This window comes from Taurulus bubalis (assembly GCF_910589615.1).
Source record: "Taurulus bubalis genome assembly, chromosome: 10".
NCBI classification, from domain to species: domain Eukaryota; kingdom Metazoa; phylum Chordata; class Actinopteri; order Perciformes; family Cottidae; genus Taurulus; species Taurulus bubalis.
This window is the reverse complement of record NC_136598.1, coordinates 5,377,969-5,405,754: the sequence shown is the minus strand read 5'-3', so window position 1 is coordinate 5,405,754 and position 27,786 is coordinate 5,377,969. Positions and strand designations below refer to the sequence as shown.

Genomic DNA, 27,786 nt, shown 5'->3' with positions numbered 1-27,786 from the left:
GAATATCTATATAGACCAGTAAAAACACTGTATGCCCACTTGATGATAGTTGAGGATGGAGATCTCAGCTCTCTTTATTGGCCTGATCCTGTCACTGGGTTTGTGTGAGCTGAACTCAGCTCTTGCCTTGAATGGTTCTGTGGATGATGTGAAACAAAGGGCTGAGTTCTCAGAGGATAGGAATGGTGTTGGGGACAGCACTGAGGCCTCATCTGTGAAATGTAAGCTCCAGGGTACCACTCGTCTACCTGCTTTCTCAATGGATGGTGACTACGTTATTGGTGGTGTTTTGTCCATACACCACTATGCATATACAATGAAGCATAACTACACCACCATGCCTGATCCACAAAGATGCTCAGGGAGGTTAGTAACAGGAATATGTCGGGCTAAGAGGATGTACTCTGTTGGGATGAAAATGTTTTTATTTGCATGGTGTGCTTATAATAATTTTACAAAGCAATTTGTTTTACTGAGAACGTCAAATGTAAAAAAAACAACCACATTATTTCACATAAAGTGCTTGAACAGTATTTGGCAGTACAATTGCAGGTTGTTCATTTACAACAATTGTAGTAACTTCAAAACAAAGAAAAATACAAAAAGGTTTATTTTAACTGAAAGTGAATTGAATCAATCATTGAATCAAATTTAACCGGATAAACACAAAGCAGTTATTTAAATTGAGTTGACTATTGCAGATCTCCTTGATTATGTATATCTATTAAAATAGTGAAATGTCCTCATCATTATGTAGACCATATTTTAAACAGTGACAAGATTGTCTGTCTGCAGCATTGATACCCGTGAACTGCGCTTCTCACGCGCAATGATCTTCGCCATCGAGGAGATCAACAACAGCACGGAGCTGCTGCCGGGCATCAAACTCGGTTATCAGATCTACGACTCGTGCGCCTCTGTGCCTGTAGCGGTGCATGTGGCATTCCAGCTGTCAAGTGGCATGGACCCGGTGTTTTACACCGGCGACAATTGTTCACAATCTGGTAAAGTGATGGCCATTGTTGGTGAGTCTGGGTCCACGCCATCCATCAGCATGTCTCGCATCATCGGGCCCTTTAACATTCCTCAAGTAAATATTTAGAATTTCTGAAAATGATGTGTTTAACAGACCAATGATGTTTTGTGTCCGTCCTGTTTAATAATTCCACTGTTGTGTTCTTTTAGGTTAGTCACTTTGCCACTTGTGCATGCCTGTCCGATAAGCAGCAGTACCCGAGTTTCTTCAGAACAATCCCGAGTGACCAGTTCCAGGCTGACGCGCTGGCGAAGCTGGTAAAACACTTTGGTTGGACTTGGATAGGTGCTATCCGATCAGATTCGGATTATGGAAACAATGGCATGGCGTCTTTCCTGGACGCAGCACACAAAGAGGGGATCTGTGTGGAATATTCTGAATCTTTCTATCGGACCCACCCACGAAGCAGGATCCAGAGAGTAGCCGACGTTATCCGCAGGTTTTTACATTCACTGATTATGTGCTTTTGTTCATTTACCTCACGTTAGGGCATACTACTGAATTTGTTATAAAATCAGTGGAGAAATACTGTACATTAATAAACAAAACATGTAAGTATCTCTTATGTGTTTGTTTTAATTATCTTGATACATATATTTTTTTAAGTTTTTCCCCCATATTACTATAATACAATGCACTATTATTTCTCTCAGGTCGACAGCTATGGTTATTGTGGCGTTTATATCATCTGGAGACTTGAGGATTCTGCTGGAAGAGCTGTCGCTCAAGCCCTCTCCTCCTCGCCAGTGGATAGGCAGTGAGGCCTGGGTAACTGACCCAGACATGCTGAGGTTCAGTTTATGTGCTGGAGCAGTCGGATTTGGCATTGAGCGATCTGTCATCCCAGGTCTGAGAGACTTCCTGCTGGATCTCTCTCCCTCTAAAGTGGCTGCCTCTCCAGTGCTTACTGAGTTCTGGGAGGATGCATTCAACTGCAGGCTGGGAAAAAGTGAGAAAATTGGGTTGATTCTTTCACATAAAAGACACTCACAGTTGCGTCTTTGCGTGTGTTCTGTTATTTTTTCACAGTCCTGTTGAAACTTTGTGTGTTAAAATGTCCAAAGGTGATTTTAGTCCAACCCCTAGATTAAAATAGAATCTATTGATATTGAACAAAGACATGCTATGGACATAAAGCGCATTTTTGTGAATAATCTGTTTTTTTTGTGTGGTTTGTAAGAACTTGGCTGCAGTAGTTTCACCATGTCAACCCTGAAGCCCTGAACACAAGCACACGTTAAATTGACGGTCTACAGGCCACCAAGCAAAATAAAGTACAAACAGTTTTACTTAGCCTACTAGCATGTATCAGTTAAAGTTTATATGTATAGTTCTAAGCTCTTATCCTAACAGTGATCATGTATTTCTTCAAAACACTTTAACAAAGATCTTGTCAAATTCAATGAAGGAAAATACTAATAATTATTTGCATTTCATGCAGTTGACTAATTGTCTGATATTTGAGCTGGTAGATAACGGTCAAAAATAAAATCAGTGCCGGATACAAACTAAAAGAGCCACTATTAAATAGAGTCATTTCTGTTATACAATACTTTGATATGTAATAAATAATGTTTAACTTATAAATTAGAGCAATGTAGATATACAGGTTTTTGCTCTGCACATTTGACAGGTTAAATAAAACAAAGAAACAAAAATGAAAAAGACATTCAGATGAATTATAATATAATGTTGTCAATGCTAAAAAATATATTTTTTTTGTCTTCATGTGTTTTTAGCAGCAGTCACAGACAATAATGCGTGTGATGGAAGTGAAGACATAGAGACGATCCAGAGCCCGTACACTGACACATCTCAGCTCCGGATCACTAACATGGTGTACAAGGCTGTTTATGCAATAGCACATGCCATTCATAATGCAGTGTGTCAGGAAACATATTCTATAACTCAGTGTGAAAAAGTCTTCAGTATAGAGTCCAAACAGGTCAGTCAAAACAAATATGTACATTTTTCACGCTGTTGTACCTTTTTTTAATTATACATTTATTTGATCTTCTATTGCTTCAAATCTCTCTTTCATTTTCTTCTTTTACTTCATCCTCACAGGTTATTACTCAACTGAAAAATTTAAATTTTTCCCAAAATGGTTATGATGTGTCATTTGATGACAATGGGGATCCTGTGGCCACATATGAGCTGGTTAACTGGCAACAAAGTGAGAGTGGCAGCATTGAGTTGGTGGCAGTAGGGAACTACGTTGCATCACTGCCGGTGGGCCAGGAACTCCATATCAACAGGAACCTCACCTGGGTGGAGGGTGGCACACAAGTAAGGAGCAAAATGTATTACATTTTTCAATTTGAACTTAAGTTGTATTAAACGTTATATGTGAACACGTATTGTGGGTCACTGCAAGTGTTAACCCTGTATATAACGGCAGTAAAGATATCCATCCGGAATACGATTTCAATGTAATAAATAATGGGTCACACGTTGTAATAACTACACGCTATTTAGCATTAGTTAAGAATGAGTAATAACGTAATTTATCATTTATTAACGGTCATTAGTATGCAATTCATAAGCACAGTTTAAATGTTTTATTCTTGATTAATAAGCTTGACTATAATCATGCGTTTCATGATTGTGTTTCCATACTTTATAAATGATGTATTCCCCATTAAGTAATATATATTACAAACCATTTATTTGGGACTTATAGATGATTAATAAGATAATTGATAAAGTGTTGGTACATTATAAAAACATGATTTAAATGACAATTATTCATGCATTTATTTATTTATTTATAAAATGTGCCCATTTTTATCCACCTCATTGTGTTTCTTCGCCACAGCTCGGTGGCTGTGGGTAGTGATGTTGACTTGCTAGCTTAGTAGCTTCCATTCATCTATTATCTGCCGCTTATCCGGGTTCGGGTCGTGGTGGCATCAGGTTCAGCAGGCCGACCCAGGCTTCCCTCTCACCCGCAACCCTTTCCAGCTCATTCTGGGGGATCCTGAGCGTTCCAAGGCCAGTCGGGAGATATAATCCCTGAAGCGTGTCTTGGGTCTTCCTCGGTGCCTCCTACCAGTTGGACGTGCCTGCTTAGTAGCTTGATCGAGTTATATCCATGCGTGTCCTCCTGGTGTTCTCATGTTTTCTTAATTTTTCAAGCGCTTCATGTGCTTCATGTCCTTTACTCAGATAATGATGTCCCAGCCCTGAACCGTCCCCCAGTTCGGGGGCACTCTCTCTGGGGAGGCTAGGGCAATGGATGCACTGCTACTGTGGGTCATCCTCAGCTTGTGCAATCCATCCAGGCAGCAAGAGTAAGATTCACCGTAGCATGTTACTGAGCAAAGTGGTCAGGGTCCCAACGTTGTTGTGAGGAAAGGGGGAGGAGACTTTCCCACTGTTGTCCGTGCACAGTCGGTGTCAGAATGTAGTGTGAAGGGTGCTGCTCATCTGTTGATCCCTGCAGGGTTATATTATATGTATAATATTCTTAATTATAAAAAATATAATAATATTAATAAATTATACAAATTGTCAATATGTGTGTTTTTGAGCTGTGGAATATACCCGGTAATATTTGGAAAATAGGATATCTGCGCAAAATATATGCTTTTCCTGCTTGTCCTCTCCGCCCGTGCACCTCTCAGTTGCCCCAGTGCACGTCTCTGCTGCGCCGTGCACATGCTCGGGCCGAATCGATTCGGCCCAAGAAAGACGGGTCTAAGAAGCAGTTTAGCCAATCACTGATTAAAGATATAAATGAATGACGTACAATGTATCCAATTAGCGCCCTAAAAAAGACTTCCGGGAGGGCCAAACTCAGTTTGCCCAAGGCTGCGCGTTCCCGTCTCTCTGTCTCATCAGGGCAGACGAGGCGCTCGCCACCCATTTTAACAACATTACAGCGGCGAGCACGAGTCGAACACTTCTCTTCAAAGAAAACCAAACGCTAACTCGGTATAATCTCTCCTCCAACACCGGTTTGAGAAACTACAGGCAAAACACCTGGCCCCAGATCAGCCTGACCTCAGACTGCCAACAGACTCGCGTGAAAGGGAAGCAGCCTCTGTGCAGACCTAAGCTACACCAGGATGGTTTGGCTAAGCTAGCTGCTGGATGCAGTCGTGCTAACGCCGTATTTTACTTTCCATGCTTGCTTTTTTTTTATCAACATGGACCGATCCAACGGGTGCTCTGAGTCCCCCAATCTTAATAGGGCAGTGGTTTGAACGCTTCCCTGCCTGTTTGTGTAAGGTGCTGTTGTTGGGCCTCATCAACACGTGCCTTCCCCATATCAAGGGCCTAAAGTGTTGATGAACCAAGAACTTTGCCTGTAACAGTAGGAGGTTGATGTATTGGTCATCCATTGGAGCCGTCTTCACATACCACTCTTCCAGACAAGTCCTCCGCAACACGTCAGTGAGGGGGGAATGGTAAGCAATTCTCCTACAGCAGTTGCCGACTGCCTGCATCTGCAAAAACATCTGCTTATGCACATTTGCAGTGGTCTAATGTGTGCTCGAGATTGGAGGAGAGTATTACCTGTGGAGTCCAGTAGAGAGCAGAGTCTGTGTGAGTTAGAACTACAAATTTAAACAACTGTGTGAGTTAGAAAAACTATATTTGTTCTACTTACACTGATTAATCATGACGTTAGCTTCAGCTGAACTTAATAATTAATTTTTACACTAACTGTGAACTTTGTCCCGTAACAGTCGCATTGAAATACATTTAGAGGGGAAACAGTTTAGTTACAGTGAACAATAACACTTTCACGATACATGTTGGCCTGTGATTAATGATTTTAAAAGGACTTAAAAAATGTGAAACTACTCTTTAATTGAAATGCAAGTACTGTTTTTAGACAGATTAAAAAATAATCTGAACTCCTTTAATCCTCAGTGTTTTGAAGCAAATCTGAATATGTGTGACTTTGTTTGTATCTATGTGCCAGGTGCCTGTGTCAGTGTGCACTGACAGCTGTCCTGCAGGAACTCGTAAAGTGCTGCAGAAAGGAAAACCCATCTGCTGTTATGATTGTATACCGTGTCCTGAGGGGGAGATTAGCAATGCTACAGGTATTGTTTCTCCTTCTGCAGATTATACAGAAACTGGCACATAAATGTTGATGTAATACACCTTTTAACACTTCAACCATGCAGATAAAGTTGTCCTGAGAGTCTGTGTATACATGCTACCTATTATCCTCCTTGTCTACTCACCCATTACCGCTGCTGTGATCACATCACCCTGTCCCCTAAAACCTCCACTGGCTCCCTGTCCCACAACAGAGCCAATTCAAAGTCCTTCTCCTCTGTCACAAAGACCTCCAAACCAGGCCTTTACCTCACCAAGCTGCTTCACCACCACACTTCCTTCCACAGCTGCAGCTCCTCTAATGCAAACCTCCTGTTTCCACCACTCAGGACCAAGCGGCAGCTACAGAGTTCTCAATGGCTGCCTCCTTCATCTGGAGCACACCCCGCAACACATCCGAAAATCTAAATGCAGTTTTTTTAACTGCATTTAATGGGATTCATGTTGTGTGTTGTATATTTGTTGTGTGTTATTTTAGATTATCATTTCAACTTGTGTAAAATGTCTTTGAGTACTTTGAAAATGACTGAATACAATGTATTATTATTATTATTATTATTATCATTATTATTATTATTATTATTATTATTATTATTATTATTATTATTATTATTATTATTATTATCTACTGCACAACATCAAATATTGAGTATTTCTGCTAAAAGCCTTTTTGTTGTTGTATTCTTTCAGATTCCCCTGATTGTTTCTCTTGCCCCAAGGAATGTTGGCCTAATGCAAAGAGAGACACTTGTCTCCCCAAGCCTGTAGAGTTTCTTTCCTTCAATGAGGCCCTAGGAATCATCCTGGCTGCATTCTCAGTTGGTGGTGCCTGTCTTGCCATTATAACAGCGGCTGTGTTCCACCGTCACAGGACATCCCCGATTGTCAGAGCCAACAACTCTGAGCTGAGCTTTCTGCTGCTCTTCTCTCTGACTCTCTGTTTCTTATGTTCATTGACTTTCATTGGAGAACCCTCTGAGTGGTCCTGCATGCTGCGCCACACAGCGTTTGGGATCACCTTTGTCCTCTGTATCTCTTGTGTTCTTGGAAAAACAATAGTTGTGTTAATGGCATTCAAAGCCACTCTCCCAGGTCGTAATGTTATGAAATGGTTTGGTCCTCCACAGCAAAGGATGACTGTAGTGTCTTTCACTTTCATTCAAGTAATAATATGTACTCTTTGGTTGGTTCTTAGTCCTCCTTTTCCAATGAAAAACCTCACCACATACAAGGAGAGAATCATCCTGGAGTGTGCATTAGGCTCAGCTATTGGGTTCTGGGCTGTGCTCGGGTACATCGGCCTGCTGGCTGTCTTTTGCTTTGTGTTAGCGGTCCTAGCCCGGAAACTACCTGATAATTTTAATGAAGCCAAGTTCATCACCTTCAGCATGCTGATATTCTGTGCAGTCTGGGTCACCTTCATCCCAGCATATGTCAGTTCTCCTGGGAAATTCACTGTGGCTGTGGAGATATTTGCCATTCTTGCCTCCAGTTTTGGACTCATATTGTGTATATTCGCTCCAAAGTGTTTCATCATATTGTTTACGCCAGAGAAAAACACCAAAAAACATGTAATGAACAAAAATGCGTCCTAAAAGATTTAAGTTTCTCAATAGTTAGGATGGCAATCTACAGTATAATACTAATGATGTGCACATTCAACAGTTTTCACCTTGTTGATTTAATGTAATTAACAAGTAATTTTGTGTTAATATTTTGATTTGATTAATATCTCTTTAATATGTTATCTTTTTTTAATTCACATATAAATAAAGTGAATAAACAAAGGCAATGTGAATAAACAAAGTCAATCTTCTTCATAAAAATATTTATTATTATTCGCGACGCGAATTGGCGATTTATTCGCGGGGCGGCGAGATAGACGCGTTTGAGGCGGCGCAAACAGAACGTTTGACCTGGGGCAAACAAAGCGAAGGACGCGGCGCGAATTTGCTTGAGTTGAATTCTCCCTACTCCGGTGGAGAAATCGCGTGATGCAAAGTTGCGGCAGCCAATCAGCGTTGAGAATCCGCGTTGAGAAGCTCCACCCATCATCACCGCCGTCCTGCCGTTGCTGAATGAAACTGCTGCTGCTCCGTCTGAACCAGCGCTGACAGCGGCTTCATTGAGACGCTGTTGTGGGACTATGGATAATATTATGAACCCAGACACCATGGAGTTTGATGTTCCAACATATGTGGAGTTTACACAAAAAGTATGAAGCAGAACTGGTGGTTATTTCCATGGTGGATGGCATAGTCGGTATTGTTTTACAGAGATACGCGAGACGCAGTTCCTGGAGGAGTCGGTGAAATTCACCGAGCTGTGTGCGGCTACGGATGATGTTATGAGCCCAAACACGAGGGCGTTTCATTTTCCGACATGTTTGGGACTTCCACAACAAGTATGAAGCAGAACTAGTGGTTATTTATTCCATAGTCGATAGCGGAAATTAAAACTTCGTCGCTTGTCTCTCACAGAGACAAGCAACGAAGCTAAGCCACGCCCCGTTCGCGCCGCGATTTTTTGCGTTTGGTGTGAACACCCTCGTTTCACTCAAGCGAGTAAACTTCCGCGTCCGGTGTGAACACGGCATAAGTCTGTAAGTACTTATGTATGTAGCATGTAAATATCTTCTACGATATATTCTTTCTATGTTTTAGTACAACCTTGTGTTGTATAGATGCTAATTGCGATTAGCATTTCCGTATTGACATCAATGTTAAAACCGGATGTTGCGTCACGTGGATCTCTCTGTTTGAATTTTGACAACGGAGATGCGAGTATCTGCTGAGTTGACTGCACTGGTATATTGCCCTAGATGGAGTTTATCACCCACTTTGGGCTGCATTCCCAAACAACCCGACTCAGAGAATACCAGACGTAAAAACAATAAAACAAACAAACGTGTATAATAGGGGTGGGGGGAAAAATCGATTCAGCATAGTATCGCGATAGTCTGCCTGCCGATATTGTATTGATACACGGAAGCCAAGTATCGATCTTTTTTTTTATGTAATCAATTATGGGAGGCATCGGCGAAAGAAATGAGAAATGCGCCGTCCGCGTGTAAATCAAACGTCTGGACTTCCTGTCACTCGTACACAGCTGTTGCACGGCGCACAGAACAAAGTCCGCGACACGGCGCTGGTCAAAGACGTTAACTTGAATGACGTTAAGCATGAATCAAACTGGCTGCTGGTGCTCTCATAGCGCTTGAAGCGGCCGGTGTTACGGCGGCGTTTGATGCTCCGACATCTTTGGGATTTCCACAACAAGTATAACGCAGAAATAGTAGTTATTTTCATGGTGGATGGCAGAAATGGAAACTCTTTGCACGGAGATAAGCCCCCCCCCCCCCCCTCTCTGGCGCGTCCAGCTGGAATGACGCGACTATGCAGACTGTAACACAAGCAGTTCAGTTTGTCAGGTGCAACATTTATGAAAGTGTTGGTCAGTTTGTCTGCTTGACAATCACATTTTGCTGCAATAAAAATGATTGAAGTGAGACTGACCAACTGACCAACAGACTGAAAACATTATCTTCTTAGATACAATACGTTGACAAAGTTTTCCTTTGGGGACAATTTGCGGTGAAAAAAAGGGAATAAAATCGCAATATTCAATATATCGCAGAATTGTGAAAAGTCTGTTGCGCATATTTACGTGCAAACTGTTTATCGTGTAAAGTGAACGCCAACTTGTTTTGTATGTTAAAATGTCTTCAAACAGTTCGACGGTGGACTGATGACGGTGATGTTGACAGAGGCGAGTTGAAGAATAAATAATCCATCAGTACCAAAAGAACCACAAGGCGTCGTGTATTTCCTGGAGGGAGTGATAAGTATATTTAATAAAAAATGATAGACAGACTTATGCTTTCGATTGAGCTCTTTTGCTCCACAGCGAACTCCACAGACACACAGGTCCGAATCGCTTGCGTAGCAGCTGGGAAAGAGAACCTTTTCACCCCATGCAGTTAGTTTCTATACCGCCGCAGGGGCTTAGAGCCCTTCCTATTGGTTAAAAGTCCCATTTTCACACCTGCAAAGCAGCTCTAATCATTTATTGGCCCGCAGCTAAAGTGGCGGAGCTAGTCTTCTTCTTCTTCTTCTTCTTCTTCTTCTTCTTCCTGTTCTTCAGACCGGTCGAGTCTCAAAAGTCAATGTTCAACTCCGCCACCTCAGGCGAACAAGAGAACTACAATTCCTTAAAGGGACAGCTCATGCATCATGCAGCATCCAATATTGTCTAATATTCATTCACACATTAATCTTTTTACAGTAACAAAAGTGACCTTCATATGCATACAATTACAAATCCTTCATAATAATATCCCTTATTAATTATCATATTTCATGCATTGTAATGTACACATAAACAATTTCTTTCTTACTTGTGCAAGTTTAAATTTGACTAACTAAACTCTAAAAACCCTACAATTGTCCATGTATTGTCCTCTCTCCTGTACCATTGCATTTGATTATGATTGGTTGATCGGGCGATGACTCATATGACCCATGAAATGAAGCAACCATCACAGTTTTTATAGCACTTAGACAGCCTTTCAGAGAATATGTTGGCGAACTGTCATCTCTTAAACACAGTCTTCATTGGGTCTGTGTCGACATTATACCATTGTTATGGCTTCTCCCTGGCTGATTCTTTGGGCCTTATTTATCCTTCTTTTCCCAGTGTTCTCTGATGTGAAGGAAAGGGAAAAGACAAGTTTAGAGAGAAGTGTGGTGGGGAATGAGGAGGGAGTGAGTGGGGTTGGTTCTAGTTTACCTCATTGTGTGAAACTGGCGGCCAGTGAGCCTCTGGCCCTGCAGTCGGGAGGGGATGTTGTGATCGGAGGGCTTTTCCCTCTGCATTATGTGGCTTCCAAGCAAGAGCAAAGTTACCACAGCAAACCTCAGCTCACACCTTGCATAGGGTAAGTGTGAGGATACTGTTGATATCTGATATATAATCTCAATTTTGTTTCTTTTTTCTTCACAAAAAAGTGTCTGAAATAATTTACTCTTTCTGTGATTATTAGATCTCTATTGCTCCTGCACTGTTTATATTCTGCTGTGATACTGTGTTTTATGTCTCAGGATAAATTACATAGACTGCATTCATCTTTATTTAATTATCTTTAGCTTTGACCACAGAGCCTTCCGCTGGATAATGACCATGGTGTTTGCAGTGGAGGAAATCAACCGTGATTTGAGCCTGTTACCAGGGATTAAACTAGGCTATAGGATTATGGACAGCTGTGACCATGTCCACACCAGCCTGAAAGCTCTTTTGTCTTTAGTCAGTCCATCCAAAGCTGTGATGAATGAGATGAACCAAATGGAAGAAATTGAAAAAAGATTAGATATGTCAAAGGACAGGAGTACTAGATCGGAGGGGGTAAAAGGAAAAGAAAATGAAAGAAAGGAAAGGATGCTGAGCACATTGAAAAAGAGAGGCTCTGAACTTCTTGAAGCAATGCCTCACAGTCTTGAAAATAATGGAAATGACAAAAAGGAAAATGAAACAGGGGAGACAATTTTACCCTCATGTCTGGTTGACTCTCCTGTGCCGGCTGTGATCGGCCTTGCATCCTCTTCTCCTACAAGAGCTGTAGCTCACACCGTTGGCCCTTTCAACCTCCCACTGGTAATGAAAAGCCAGAAACATGCACAGCACTACAATTTCACATATGCAGTCCTTATTTTCATCACGTTTTTTGATGATAAATCACAAAAAAAAGTTTGATAATGTTTTTTTTATAGGTGAGTTATTTTGCCACTTGTACCTGCCTAACTGACAAGTATATGTACCCATCATTCTTGCGGACTGTGCCGAGTGATCTCTTTCAAGTTAGAGGTCTTGTTCAGCTGGTCACCTTCTTAGGCTGGTTCTGGGTGGGCACAATAGGGACCACGGTGAGATAAGCATTTTTCTTTTACCCCAACATTAGATAAACATACCAACATGATTTACAAAAGCTCTCTATATATTTCAGGATGACTACAGTCACTATGGTATCCAAGAATTTTCCAACCAGTTTAGACAACAAGGTGGGTGTCTGGCATTTCATCTGACCATCCCGAAATCACCCACAGCGGCTGAGATACAAGAAATGGCAGACAGGCTACAGAGTTCAACCGCAGTGGTAGTGGTGGTGTTCGCCACAGAGGGACAGCTGCTGGACTTGATTTTAGAGGTAAGCACTCTGATGTTCTCAACCTTTTGTTATTGAAAGCCGACTTGTTTTGTGTCGACGACTTTTGTTTTGTATTCAAAATAATTTGCCATGGTGTTGGCCACAAATTGTTTTGAGGGTTAACCCTAAACCCTTAATTAAAAACTGGTGTCAGATCGGTACTTGCAAGTACCGATCTGACATCAGTTTTTAATTAAAACCCTGAACGCTTCATTTTATAGAATGGACAGACATCATTTGTTTATGTGTAAAGTGACATCCGACTTGATTTAAACATTACATTCCTAACTTTGTAAAAAAAAAAGGAAGTGACTTTTTATCTCAGTTAATGTATGTGCATGATCCTAACATTATATACTATGCAGGATTTGAAGTAATAATTTGAGAATTAGAATTATGAAAAGAGTGTTGTTCATCTGTTTGCTTTCTTATCAGATTTCTTGACGTATGCCTTATTTTCCAGCTGGCTCAGAGAAATGCGACAGGAATCCAGTGGGTAGCTAGTGAAGCCTGGGTGACCGCGAGCCTGCTGACCTCACCCCGCTTCCACCCTCTCTTAGAAGGCACACTGGGCTTCTCCTTCCCTGGAGTCAGGATCCCAGGCTTGAAAGAGTTCTTGTTGAATATCCGTCCTTCTCCAAAACCTGGGATGGCATTTGTCAACATGTTCTGGGAAGAGCTGTTTAGCTGCAGTCTAGAGTTTAGAGGAAACCAATCAGCTGATGCAAACTATAAAGGTGCTGCTGAAAAGCCTGCATGCACTGGTTCAGAGGATCTGAGGGCCATTGACAGCAGCTTTACTGATGTATCTCAGGTCAGAATATCCTATAATGTTTATAAAGCTGTGTACGCCATCGCCCATGCTCTTCACACTTTATTAAACTGTGATTCTGCAGAACATTACCGAAAGTGTGAGAATCACAAATCATTCACTTCTAGGCAGGCAAGTTAAACCAACTACAACATAATACAATTATTTATTTGAACTATGTAATTATATTAGTTTTTCCTTTAGTTGTTCTCTTCTCTTCTCTGTTCTTTATTTAGTTTTTTTCTTCCTCCTTTCATACAGTTGCTGCAACATCTGAAGACAGTGAATTTCACCAACCAGTTTGCTGAGAAGGTTTTTTTTGACTCCAACGGAGAGCCGGTCCCTCTCTATGACATCATTAACTGGCAGAAAGACAGCAAGGGTGAAATTAGGTGGAATATTATTTTCAATACGCAGGAATACAATTGTGTTTCAAGAATTTTAATTGAGAAGCTTTTTATTTAGTTTATTGTCAAACTGATCTCATCCAACATTCCTAGCAAAATTAAGAAAAATATGGCGCCGCAATTCAAAGATATCTCACAAATTGTTTTCGTATGTCATTCACGTAATCTTAAATGAGGATGTATAAAGACAGCTAAATTACACTTTAAGAGGGCAGGAGGGGAGGTGGATGGGTCCATCAAACAGCAATCTTTCAGCCAGGGGGATTGACGTTTTTTTCTGAAACGAGTAGTCAATGTTGAGGTTTTTGTCATGTAACTTGCGTACTTCATTAACGGCACTTCCATGGTTGTTTTAACCCAAACAACGATCTATTTCTAAACCTAACCAAGTAGTTCTCTTGCCTTAACCTAATAGGGTTATCCGTGAAGACAGAAGTGTATTTAAAAAAGACTGTATGCATGTAACGAGCAGAAATTGACACGTGTTGCAGGCTTTGGTCGGAAAACATACAACAATTCTGAGTTACATTTTGTAGGATATATGAACCGTTGTATGAGAATGCGCTGTTATGCTTTTCAAGCATTCAGATGAGTTGCAATACAAAATTGTCAAATATTTAGTTTGGCCTGATATTAAAATAATGTTATGCTGTGTTTAGATTTATAAAAGTGGGAAGCTATGATGGTTCCGCTCCATTGAAAGAACAGTTGCAGATAAAGCAAAGCACCATTGTGTGGACAAGTGGACAGTCACAGGTTGGTCAAATGTCCTCTAAAAACATTTACGTTTCTTTAGGTTTACAGGATAAGACATATAACACATTACCTTAAAATTGCTGTTTTGTTTTTGTTTTTCCACCCAGCATCTAATCTGCTGCAAAGCAAATATTGATATGTAATTGAACACCTTTATTTCTTCAGGTTCCTACATCTCAGTGTCGTTCCCCATGCTCCCCTGGCAGCAGACAGGCCAGACGGCCAGGAGAGCCCCACTGCTGCTTTGATTGTTTGCCCTGTGCAGATGGAGAGATCAGCAACCAGACTGGTGGCCCATTCATGTTTTTTGTATCCATAACATTTCTAAGTCTGAAGCAAAAGGCTAAACCCTAGAACACTAACGTTACAAATAGTAACACCATCACTAACGTCGGTTATATTTTATCCCTGATATAATGTAAAAAATGCTTTAAAAATATATTAATACAACAATACAAGGCACATTGAAGTACTCTTCTTTTATTTTACCCTATAGAACTTATCATAAAACGAAAAACAGGTATCATGGGGGCACCCTAAAAAAAGGCTCAAAATTGGGTGAACAATTTGGGAATTGTCAATGAAACCTGATTAAACATATAAATAATGGAACTTTGAACTTGTTCTTTGGTCCACCCGTTCCTGGGACATGTGAGCCTTGTCAGGTGAAGGCACAGTCTCCCTGCAATGGTAATGTCCACCCGAAAATATGTTTCCCTCTATCACTAATGTCGGGTGAAAATCACCCGAACACGTGCCTGTTGAAAAAACAGGGATCGGAGCAGAGAGACACGCCTTCGATGACATCAGTGAGCAGCATGAAGATACACAAGAACCCGCACAACTCAACAAAAGCAACACAACAAAACAAAAACAAAGAAGCAACACAATGAAAATGACGTAACCACAATCGCATGGGTAAAAATCACCCGAAGTTAGTGTTCTAGGGTTAAACCCCCCAAAAAATGTTGCACAACTATAGAGTCACCAATGTATGCTTTATGAATGCAAACTGTTATGCAGAGTTTGAGTTTGTGTGTGTTTACAGTGTGTGTCCACTGTATGTCTCTCTGAAAGGTTCCACCGAGTGCACAAAATGTGCTGAATACTACTGGTCAGACAAAGACCAGGTGACATGCGTGGCTGGGGTGGAAGAATTCCTGTCTTTCCACGACATCATGGGCATCATCCTGGTCACACTCACACTGCTGGGCGTTGTCCTGACAACCATCGTCACTGCTGTCTTTCAACGTTTCCGTTGCACACCGATCGTCAAGGCCAACAACTCAGAAATAAGCTTCCTGCTTCTCCTGTCACTCAAGCTGTGCTTCTTGTGTTCCCTGGTGTTCATTGGCCAGCCTTCTGTGTGGACATGTAGGCTCCGCCAGGCAGCATTCGGGATTAGCTTTGTCCTCTGTCTTTCCTGCCTCCTCGTGAAGACCATAGTTGTTCTCTTGGTCTTTCATTCAAATGCACCTGGTTCGAGGGCCCTGAAGCGGTTTGGTCCCTCTCAACAGCGGGCTTTGATCCTCTGCACTACAGCTCCTCAGGTGGGAGGGCTTTAGAACCAACACTAGGTTGTGACCATTTAAATTTGTTTGTGTTTTTATAGGATAGCTTATCTTTCCATTTTGCCCCCAGATTTGTCTCTGTGCTGGTTGTCTTTTGGGTGCACCTCCTTTCCCATTCAAGAACCCAAACTACCAAGCCTTAACTGGAAAAGTAAGAATGACAGTATCCCGCTGTATCTTTTTTAATACTACCATCAGGAGTCACCAGAGTGAGAAATGTAGAAATCCTACCTACACATAAGGGCTTTAATGTTTGTTGTGGAGATCAGAGCGAAACCAAACAATCATTTTAAATTGGTTGTATACACCCTAATGCAAAATTATGCTATTCATGTTAATTGATCTGTATTCATATATTGTTGGACATACTTAGATTGTTGTGGAGTGTAAGGAGCCATGGCCTCCTGGATTTTATCTGGTCCTGGGCTACATTGGTCTGCTGGCCTTCGTCTGCCTCATCCTGGCGTTCCTTGGACGCAAGCTACCCGATACCTTCAATGAGGCAAAGCTCATCACCTTCAGCATGCTGATCTTCTGGGCCGTGTGGATCTCTTTCATCCCAGCTTATGTCAGCTATCCTGGGAAGTTCACTGTGGCTGTGGAAGTGTTTGCTATATTAGCCTCCAGTTTTGGACTGTTGCTATGCATTTTTGTGCCAAAATGTTATATAATATTACTGCGGCCTCAGAGAAACATTAAGAAAGGAATAACAAGAAAATAACTTACATGAACCGACCATGTCATAGGTGGCCTCATTACTGTACATTATTGCAGAGTGTGTGTGTGTGTGTGTGTGTGTGTGTGTGTGTGTGTGTGTGTGTGTGTGTGTGTATGTGTACACCTTTTTCTGTTACTGATTGTCTCTTTCACAATAACCCTTTACTTTGACAGATAAAGTAGTCCATGCCCCTTATTCACAGCACCCTACCAGAAAAGCTGCAAACATTCCTGGTTTGTGTTTATTGTCCAATGTCTTACATACTGTAACTGCATATATGAAATACAAAAAATCTCATTACAGACTCACTCTGAATTTGTAACGTTATTGTATCAATAAAAAAAATATAGGCTATCAGTGTTTAACAAAAGTTTTTCATGACCGTATGATATGATGTGTGTGCATCAAGTTTTAAACCAATAGCATTATTTGTGCTTGTGCTAATGAGCCATAACAATTGTATAAGCACCTTTCAATTGTGAAAGATAAAAGCAAAGTCAAACATCAAATCAAAGAAGAGGGTATGATGAAATATTGACTGTCTGCTACTCTTGACCCTCGTGGTCAGCTGTGGAGCACACGCTAATGAAATTATAATCATCGGTTGTAGAAATCCGAGATAATATCAAATAGCAAGAATTGAAGAACAGAGTCTCAATAGTTTTCCATAATAAATTCCCTGGAGCGCTCCAATCCTTCCACTGTTTTGCTACTAGCACTGACCTCAGGAGCCCTGGCACGCCTGGGATTGACATGACCAACATCTACATTTCTAAATGTTGGCATCAGACCATGCAGTCAACGTCCCAAACACGTTGCATCCATTTTACACATTGTAAATGTGTGAGTACTTTGACCCTGTATATAGGATATGCAATATAAAATGTACTGTTTTTTGAATGAACTGTTCCATGTGTCCGCAGTGTGTAATATGACCGGATGTCTCTGCCTGGCCATAATGGAATAATTATCAACAGTATGGTATACAAAGCTGGCCATTTCAATTCAGGCAATCCCACGTTTAATCATAACAATCTTTGTGCACAATTTTTTTCTTCCTGGTCCGTGCCCGGGTGCTTTTCGGTGTCATGGTGCATGCTCCTCCCCCTGTGTGAATTTCATACAGATCATGATATAAAAGCCTGGTTAATATATTTAAGGAAATCCATGTTTCTCTCCAAATATTTAATCAACATCTAAAAATCATCGCACATATTTGATGTTAAAATACATTAGCAAACAGTATTTTGCAAATGTCAGAAACATTTGGGACAGTTTTATCAATATTGTGTCTAGTGTGTACAATTCTAAACCTGTTAACCTTGGTTGAAATCCAAAGCTAAAGTTTACAGGTACAGCAAGGTTGCACATAAGCACAATATTTTCACAAAAAACTAAGCATCATTTCACTCCACTAATTATCTTTACATCTACAACATATACAATAAAGTGATATGCTCTTTGTAATTATATGTTCTTGTACAGTGTACAACAGTTGCAATGCTGTGATAATTAATCATAATTTGGCCAAACTATCTATAAATAACATTGAACATTGATTTGGAACAGGTTAATTTATGCAGTGTTAGTACTTTTCTTTTCCCATTAAGTGCTGTTTTGTATTCTTTTCTGGCTTCAGTAAAATAATGTAGCATTTTGGAGCAAACAGGCAGAACAATAAGCCAAAGCTGGAAGCCAGAATGGCAAACGACTCCACTGCATCTGCATAATTTCCAGGAGAGCTGATATAAGCAGGGATAAATGCTAGCCAGACCGCACAGAAGATCAGCATGCTGAAGGTGATGAACTTGGCCTCGTTGAAGTTGCCCGGCAACGTACGTGCGAGAAAAGCCAGTACAAAGCACAGACAGGCCTGTAGACCAATATATCCCAGAACACACCAGAATGCAATGCTGGAGCCCACACTGCACTCCAGTATGATCTTTGAGCGCTCATATTGAGTATTTGGGGATGGAGAAGGGGGAGCATCAATGAGCCAGGCAGCACAGATAGCCACTTGAATTAAAGTGCTCATGAAGATAATGGCTCTCTGCTGTTTGGGCCCCAGCCACTTCATGATGTTGTCCCCTGGCCTGGTGGCAGTGAAAGCAGCCAACACCACCAGGGTCTTCCCCAGGATGCAGGAGATACAAAGTGAAAATGTGATGCTAAAGGCAGTGTGGCGCAGCATGCAGGACCAAAGTGTTGGTTCTCCAATGAACAACAGGGAACACAAGAAACACAGAGTGAGAGCGCACAGGATGAAGAAGCTGAGTTCAGAGTTATTCACACGGACGATGACAGTTTTTCTATGGTAGAAAAAGACTGCTAATACAGCTATAGTGAGGCATGCACCCACCACAGAGATCACTGTCAGGGCTATACCCAGGGAATCATAGGCCAAGAACTCCACTTTTTTTGGGACGCAGGCTGCTCTGTCGTTGTTTGACCAGAAGTCCTCGGGACAAAGTGTGCAATCTATTGAATCTAGGGAAGATGGTCAAAAAAAGATTAGTTCAAATGTCCAGTATTCAAATATTACATCATGGTAGTATAATATTGATTTGAATCAGGGATGTGCACAATTTGTCTGCCCTTGCTAGCTTGCTACACTTGCTAGTCTGCACCAGAAATACGAGTTGTTTAAAATTGTTATTTTATTGTTATTTACATTTAAATTACATATTGACACATGCTATATGAGCTGCTTGAGAGGCTGTTGCAAAAGTGGCGCCTCTCTTCTCGAATCTTAACTCATCAGCCCTAATTTGAATTGTTATGATTTTTATGGCTTGGTTTTGAGCTCACTTGTCTGATTGCTAATTTTGCCACTGTCACATGGAACACAGTTAAAGCAGCAAACAGACTCCCCACGACGGACAGCCTTCCGGGACCCTGGGAGACAGCTGGCACTGCATACAGACACTGGCACCTAGGGAGCAAAGAATGGCATTCAGCTCGGCAGTGTGAAAGGAGTCTGCAGAATATATATATATATGTATATATATATATATATTTATATATAGGGAGGCATTCATTCAATCACCAAACAAGTCACACTGTATGTGAACCTGGTGGGCTTTGAACTGTTTACGGAATACAATAGAACTCACATCAGATCCAACTCGTTCTGCCCACCTGACTTACCTCCACCTTAACCTACAGAACTTCAACAGTTGGCATCTGATGAAGGTAAAAACATAGTGTGAGCAGCTTGCCTCACTCTGATGCCCTGCCCACATTATCCTGTCCTCCTGGATCACCAGCTCCTCTCCGGCGGGCTTGGTTCCATCAAACAACCCCACGTTGACAAATTCAATGTTCCCGTCCGTGCCTCTCTGCCAATTGAGGATGTCATAGTATGGTATGGAGTCTCCCTTCAGGTCAAAGTTGACCTCCTCCTCTGCAATATTAAATTTCACTTGCTGGAGGTAGTACTGGAGCTGGAGAACCAATGGATCATACAATAAACTTCAAACACGATTTACATCACAAAAAAACGGTAAGAAGACTGAACTCGACCTGCCAGGGGTGTATGTTGTTGCTTTGAGCACATGAGTTGTTTTGGAAAGGGCCAGTGCCTGGTTGACAGAGAAGAAGGTTGTGCAGGGAATAAGCAACTGCATATACAGCTTTATAGACATTATAGGCCACCCTCGGGCTGGATGTATTCATGTAGGCTGAATGCTGTTCCAACAGGGACTCCAGCCCTGAGCATTGAGGCAATTGGGAGCCAGGCACCGGAGAAGGATTGCAACCATACAGGGCCTCCCACAGTTCCTTCACCAGATTATTATTTGGATACAACTGAGGGTTAACTGTCTGTAGGTAGAGACTGAGTCTGGAGATATGACCTTTTCGGATGCCAAACCCGATGGTGCCCCCGAGGTAGGGGTAAAACTCGCTGCCTGTAAAGACAGATGCTGTGACCCAGGCCTCACTAGCCACCCACTGGATTCCAGTGATGTTCTGTGTCATGTAGTCCCTCAGAAAAGGTGTCATCTCCCCCTCAGCTGAAAATACCACCACCACTTTTGCCGAAGAGGAACGCATCACCTTTACAGAGAGCCAGATGATGAAGGAAGAAAGTTTCACAAGGTAGAGAGATGGCAAAAAAGAAAGCAGATTACAAATAAATGACCATGAACGAAACACATCGGTGCATAATGTTTAATAACTGCATTTATTAAGGTCACTATTTGTAGGATTTGAAAATGTAATCTAGTGATCATTTACCAAAAATATACTTGGCAAACAGTGCATGCCAATAATCCCTACCCCTCCCCTCCAAAGCTCCAACCTGGTGACACTGGCATAATGAAAGCAACACATGCACTGCAACTGACTTCACCAGGGAACATGGGATTCCCTACATAGGGCTGATCCTGAGGTGTAATCAGCAACTACTCTAAAAAGGTCTTGGGGTGAATATAAACTCTCTAGTGCTTTAAAACCTAACTCAGTGTGCTGCATCTATACCTCCATGATCTCCAGAGCCCTCTTGCGATTGTAGAGCAGAGGGATAATTTCTTGGTACGCCACACACACTTTGGTACCCTGTAGTTCTCTCAGTAAACCTTGTATAGCAAATCGCCCGTATTCATGGTCCCCTCGCACCAACCCCACAAAGGTCCAGTTGAAGCGTATCAGCAGCTGAGCAATGGCTTTCACCTGGGTTCAACAGCAGAGATTGACAACACAGTCATAAAAAATAGTTCACTGAAATTATTTTAATAAAATATGTCTAGAAATTATTTTCTCATGCCAGGCAACGGACATATATGACAATTTCAAGAAATGCCTTTTTACAAACCCTTTATCAACCCCTGAGGCCAAATCCTCACCTGATAGTCATCATTTGGGATCACTCTGAAGAAGGTGGGAAATTCTCTTCTGTCAGTGAAACAGGCACAGGAAGAAAAGTAGCTGATCTATGGAAGAAAGGAAGAAATAATAAGTCTAGTAAAAACAGATTGTATGGTAATATGCTAATGTTTTTGGTGGATTAAGAAGAAAAGAAGAAAATAGTAATCTGTACCATTGGGATTCTGAATGGCTGCAGGATTCTTGACACCACAATAGACTGAGCAGAACCAGATTCCCCAATCACAGCAAGGAGCGGAGAAGCCCCTTGGCACATGGGGGAGTCATCCTCGTTCAGCCCGTTCAACACAGCCAGAGCGGCCCTCTGGCCGGTCAGTGGATATGCACATGAATCAAATATTTTGTACCCAAGGGTGTAATTTGGCAACAGGTCTGCACTCTGATTTATCTCCTCCACTGCAAGCCTCATAGTCTGGGCCCAGCGGAAAGCTCTGGGATCAAATCTGTAGCCCAGCAGAAACAGACGCACACAAAGGCAAATATGATGTTTCAATTGGAAGTTAGTCCGAATTGCATTTTTGCATCTATCTTGGGAAAATGTCCACATTTTCAAATGTTTTTTTTCTTCTAATATCTTATCAAGATATGTCTTTAGTAATGCTTTATTTTACACATCTGTAATTTTGGAATCACTTCCTGAGATGTTATCTTCAAAGACCCATATGATGTGGAACTAATTTCAGTGGAAAATAGACACATTGTTCAATTGGTTCACTTCCAAGTTATGAATTAAAATTGATTGCTACGTATAGAGCTTATTCCCATTTTCCAAATTTGAATAAAACTAAATTACATAATTAAGAAAAATATTAGGCAATCGCACACCCAATACATAAGGCATTCTCATTACTTGTTGTGTGTCTCTCACATTATTTTCTCTGACATAACTCTTTAACTTAAACTTAAACTAAAATGCAATTCAGTTCAAACCAACTTTAAATAATGTTTTCTCACGTGTCAGGCAAGTATAATAAAACCTGGTGAATAAAAATGCATTCGTTAAAGGAAAAGTTTATCAAAATCAGACACTATTTGATTGACAAAAGTAAGTTACATACACCCACTATGATTTCCACATCTATCAAACTCACCCATTGCACTTCACTGGCAGTGCTCTGTAGGTGCCATTGAGGTCTGGCATCTCCTGGTTATAGTGCAGTGGGAAGATTCCTCCAATAACATAGTCACCCTTGGCCACAAAGCTTGGATGAAAGCTGTTTTGAAGTGTGCACACTTTGGCTGCAGATGGTGGTGAAGAGGTAAAGCTCGAAATTTGGATACAGGTTATAGTGAGGACACTGAGAGAGTATAGCAAGGAAAATAACACAAGTAGAGCCATATTGTTCACACATCCCTTACCCTAACCCTGAGAGAGAGAGAGAGAAAGAGAGATATTAGGCTCTTTATAGTTATAAGTTATATGCGACTGATGTCAAAGGGACACTGGATTGGATATCAACAGCCCCGCCTGATTTACTCAAGAGATTTACTGCAGACTGAATTATGCAAATAAATGATATAACAGGATATTGATAAAATATATATGATTTTCTATTTAAAAAAAAATTTATTTGCCAGTTTATAACCGAGTTAGACCGGATTTAGTCTAATGTAATAAATCCAAGCTACTTGTTGGTTATATTGATTCAGTCTGGATTAAACAGATTCATAGAAGTGTTAATTTAAATCTATGGTATTTTTTGAAGATGTAGATTGTGACAATATTGAATGGTATTGCCTTATACTGAGATGTTTCAAATAATAGGCTGGCCACCCAAGACAAACTAGTTGTCCACTAATCACAGGGATGTTGGTTCAATCTGCAAGCAAGCTTCTCTTCAATTATGTTTGTAATTTTTATGGACAGGATCTCAAGGCGCAACTGAGGGAGGGGAGTGTCTGGTTTGGGAACCTCAGAATTGCATCGCTGCTCTTTGTAGATGATGATGTTCTTTACACATCTGGTCCATCAGACCGTGACCTTCAGACTCACACAGACTCCGCCTTATGAATACACACTCTGTCGCAGCAAAACATCTGATCCTGACCGACTATAGCGCCATAGCGCACATACTTCTTTTTAACCAAGGCCGAGTCGCTTCCAGTCCAGAAATGTCTTGAATAGGGCTTCAATATAACATGCCAAAGCACAAACAGGGCAAAGCAGATGGGGAGATGCCAGTGGAGCCGGTGTGGGCTAGAACGCTTAGTGACTTTTTCATCTGAATTTCAAATTACGCATTTTATTATTTAAAATGTGTCCCCAAATAAGAGCAATTCCTATTCTTATCACACAATGATTGTATTTCTGTAGTAACAGTTGCACCTTTTTTGACAGAGTACGAGAGACACACAGTGAAACTAATAAACAATAAACAATGCATGATGTTACATCATTTAATAATTTTTCAACAAAAATTACAATGATTCAATTTCGAGAATCCATCCATAACTTCTGCCTACAGCACAGTAGATCTTGTGCATTTTTAAGAACTACATATAGAAGATAAGATATTTATTCAATTTTGACCTATTGATGAAAACTCTGCAGTACATAACAGTACATTGAATCATTTGGACTTTCTTCAGAGATTAAGAAATCATATTTTCTGGAAGATTTTTTCCCATGACATGTTTCTTGGTATTTTTCTCTGGCTTGATCAATATTATGTAACATTTAGATGCAAAAATGCTAATGAATAAGCCAAATGCTGAAGACAAAATTGCAAATATTTCCACAGCTACAGTGAACTTCCCAGGAGAGCTGACATACGCTGGAATAAAGGTAATCCAGACAGCACAGAATATCAGCATGCTGAATGTGATTAATTTGGCTTCATTAAAGTCATCAGGCAACTTTCTTGCTAGAAATGCCAGGACCAAACATATTAATGCAAGGATCCCTATGTACCCCAGCACGGCATAGTAAGCAGTGTCAGAGCCTGTATTACATTCTAAAACAATCTTTGTATTGCTGTGTCGGAAAACCATGTCTGGGAAAGGCGGATTTAATTTAAGCCACAACACACATATCACTATCTGAATCAAAGTGCAGGAGCAAACTATGATCCTTTGCTGTGCAGGACCAAACTTTCCTGCAAATCCGTTGCCTGGAAATGTGGCTTTGAAAGCTGTAACAACAACAATAGTTTTTCCCAAGACACAGGAAATACAAAGTGCAAATGTTACACCAAAAGCGGTGTGGCGCAGCATACATGTCCAGACTGTGGGTCTGCCCATGAATGTGAGGGGACAAAGAAAACACAAAAAAAGAGAAAGCAACAGGAAACAGCTCAGCTCAGAGTTGCTGGCCTTTATCACAGGAGTCTCTCTGAAGCGGATAAAGACCATCATCGTGGCCAGCGACAGGGAAGCCCCTAGCAGGGATACAAATGTAATAGCTATCCCCATCGGCTCGTGATATGTCAGGAACTCAATTGTTTTTGGAATGCACTCGTCTTTCCCCTCATTGGACCAGTATTCCCGTGGACAGGGTGTGCAGTCTGCTGCACCTGTTGAACATGATCAGAAATAATCGGTGCAGTGACTCTGACAATGATATATTATACATAAAATATTTGCAAACACTAAGTACATGCTATGTTATTGGATTGTGTATTTTTTTTTAATTTGGCAATCGTGGGTTTGATACCTGTTGAATTGGCTATAGTTCCATCAGCACATGGGATACAGTCAAAACAGCAATTGGGTTTTCCCTTTTTTTGAGCTTTTCTTGTTCCTACTGGACAAACATTAGAGCACATCGATGTCGGCACCTGAGCAAAAAAGAAAAGCAAAAAAAAAAAGGTTCATATCCTTTATATGTATTGTTCTGATCTACTGATCCTATGTTTCAACAAAATACATAAGCCTATTGCATAACAAATATTTGTTTTACCATTTTTCCTGTCCTCCACACAATTTCTTCATTCTGGATCCTGAGTTTATAATCCACGTGAGCACCAGAGGCAAAATGACCCACTGTGACATGTTGCACCTGTCCATCTATAAGTTGCCAGTTAATAAGATCATAAGAGGCAGGAGGGTCACCATTGCCATCAAAAAACACATTATCCCCAAACTGATTCTTAAAATTCACCCTTCGTAGGTGATCAGTGACCTGAGAAAAAGAAAAAAATATTTATTACATATTCTATGTTTGAATCAAAAAATATAACTATACAAACACATTCTTAACTAACTTTACTTGTGCTATTTCTCACCTCTTTGGGCTGAATTTCTGATATATTCAAACATGGCCTCACTGTGTTTTCTCCGACTCGTTGACAGAATACTAGCTGGTGTAGGGCATGTGCAATGGCATAGACTGCTTTATACACATTATAGGACACTCTGAGCTCTGTGACATTGAAGAATACATCCTGGGAATTCAATAATGTCTCATAGCCGCTGCATATTTCATTTGTTGCCTCAGTCCCAGTTTGTTCCCCTGGTAAGAGAGGACGACAGCCAACCATAATTTCCCAGAAATCCCTTATAAAGGCTGCACTTGGATCCGTATAAGGGCTAATGCCTGTAAGAAATTGTTTTAGATTTGGAATAGCCATCTTTTGCACCACAAATCCTAGGGCTCCACCAAAAGCTTGATATATTTCGGGTGTGGAGGGTCGAGTTGCTGTTATCCAGGCCTCACTGGCAATCCACTGAATTCCTGTAATATTTTGTTTCACAACCTCTTTCATTAAAGGGTAAAAGTCACCCTCTGGAACAAAAGCAAGAATGACTTTAACAGCTGACTGCTTGATCATTTCCACAACATCCAGAATTTTATCCATAGTATATGTACGTAGAATTGTCCCGACAAATGCAATACAAACCCCAAGCTTCTTAACCTCCTCAGTAAAAGCCTGAATCCCACCTCTCCCGTAGTCATTGTCTGACTGTATAGCCCCAATCCACTGCCAGCCAAAACGTCCTACAAGTGCTGCCAAAGCCTTCGCCTGGAAATAGTCACTGGGGATTGTCCGAAAAAATGTTGGATATTTAGCTCTGTCACTCAGACAGGCACATGTTGAGAAGTAACTTACCTATAAAGAGAACACCAAAAGTGTCACAAAACAAACACTGCACAAGCATCAAATCTCACAAAACACTAATGCGATAAAACATATCATTTAATCTCTTACTACTGGCACTTGAAATGGTCCAAGAGTTCCAGCCACTGCTAAAGACTGAGATGATCCTGATTCTGCTATGAGGGCAGAGATAGCTGGAGGACAAGGGGAATTGAGTTCTCTCTCCTCTGGTCCACTAGCCAGTGTTAGTGCAGCACGTAACGTGTTTGTGGGAGATGCACAAGAGTTTAGGATCCTATAGCCAAGAGATATGTTTCTCAGGAAAGCAGGATCATTGTTTATTTCTTCAATTGCAAATATCATCACTTGGGTCCATCGAAAAGCACGCAGGTCAAATCTAAAAAGGTTGGGGTGATTGAAATAGGTTGTAAAAATACAGAGCTACAGTACAGTACATGAACATAAAATAGCAATAACATATATAATAGATAAGGAGCATGTATGAAGTCAGACGTGTTAAAACTTACCCTGCACACTTAGCTCGAGGTGGCTCGCTCCCGAACGTAGGAGTGCTACTTATTTCTTTGTTGAAAACCGGGAAAATCCCCCCTATCATTACATCTCCATGCTTGAATAAACTAGGCATGTCAAACTTCCTGAACCGTTCACATTCAGAAACTGTGCTCGGGCAGAGAACTAAAAGAGACAAGATAAGAGCTCTCTGCAGCTCATGCATGTTTTAATAGAGATGAGGAAACAGCTCTTACAACAACAGCTTTCAGCCTTCATAAAAGGTTGATTTATATCCCACAGGGCACAGCAGTCTTAGACGGGTCAGACTATCACATCAGGGAAGGATGATTGTTATATTTAGTACACTTCCCTAACATGCATGCACACACACACACACACACACACACACACACACACACACACACACACACACACACACACACACACACACACACACACACACACGATAAAGAATCAGTGTTTTGTTACCATTGTTAAATCAGAATGTTATACGTTTTATTTTGAAACATCTTTTATTTGGAAACAGGAAATGCCCTGTTACTTATAATCAGGAAGTAATTAAGTGAGAGCATGGCTCAGAACTGCTGTTTTCGGTAGTTTTCCAATCTAGTCGAGTCTGTCTGCATCTTATGCCTCTTGATTGCATCGATGGTATGTATTGATTTGTTTTATTGTTACTTATGATCGCAGATGATTATTTTTGTGACAATGTTTAGTTTTGGGAAGTTTTATGCACAAAGTCAATCGAGTCATTATAG

The 27,786-nt window shown here is 41.0% G+C and overlaps 3 protein-coding genes across 3 annotated transcripts; 1 reads left to right on the top strand and 2 right to left on the bottom strand.

Annotated features, from left to right (window-relative positions):
• Nucleotides 1–829: 829 nt before the first annotated feature.
• Nucleotides 830–16,577, top strand: LOC306742094 (vomeronasal type-2 receptor 1-like; the record flags this gene model as incomplete). The annotated part of the gene is made up of 16 exons (XM_079224434.1): nucleotides 830–1,090; nucleotides 1,186–1,475; nucleotides 1,690–1,985; nucleotides 2,776–2,981; nucleotides 3,104–3,325; nucleotides 5,970–6,093; nucleotides 6,803–7,700; nucleotides 11,602–11,761; nucleotides 12,111–12,311; nucleotides 12,775–13,254; nucleotides 13,384–13,514; nucleotides 14,189–14,285; nucleotides 14,451–14,574; nucleotides 15,363–15,835; nucleotides 15,927–16,007; nucleotides 16,230–16,577. The coding sequence occupies 16 exons, from the start codon at nucleotides 830–832 to the stop codon at nucleotides 16,575–16,577; spliced, it is 4,392 nt and encodes a 1,463-aa protein (XP_079080560.1).
• A 1,582-nt stretch (nucleotides 16,578–18,159) lies between these two features.
• Nucleotides 18,160–23,521, bottom strand: olfcv3 (olfactory receptor C family, v3; the record flags this gene model as incomplete). Its single annotated transcript, XM_079224432.1, has 9 exons — nucleotides 18,160–19,061; nucleotides 19,383–19,506; nucleotides 19,793–20,017; nucleotides 20,097–20,630; nucleotides 21,054–21,245; nucleotides 21,419–21,505; nucleotides 21,613–21,901; nucleotides 22,550–22,756; nucleotides 23,511–23,521. The coding sequence occupies 9 exons, from the start codon at nucleotides 23,519–23,521 to the stop codon at nucleotides 18,160–18,162; spliced, it is 2,571 nt and encodes an 856-aa protein (XP_079080558.1).
• A 529-nt stretch (nucleotides 23,522–24,050) lies between these two features.
• On the bottom strand, nucleotides 24,051–27,140 carry olfcn1 (olfactory receptor C family, n1; the record flags this gene model as incomplete). Its single annotated transcript, XM_079224431.1, has 6 exons — nucleotides 24,051–24,970; nucleotides 25,111–25,234; nucleotides 25,357–25,578; nucleotides 25,682–26,506; nucleotides 26,606–26,891; nucleotides 27,022–27,140. The coding sequence occupies 6 exons, from the start codon at nucleotides 27,138–27,140 to the stop codon at nucleotides 24,051–24,053; spliced, it is 2,496 nt and encodes an 831-aa protein (XP_079080557.1).
• Nucleotides 27,141–27,786: the final 646 nt, after the last annotated feature.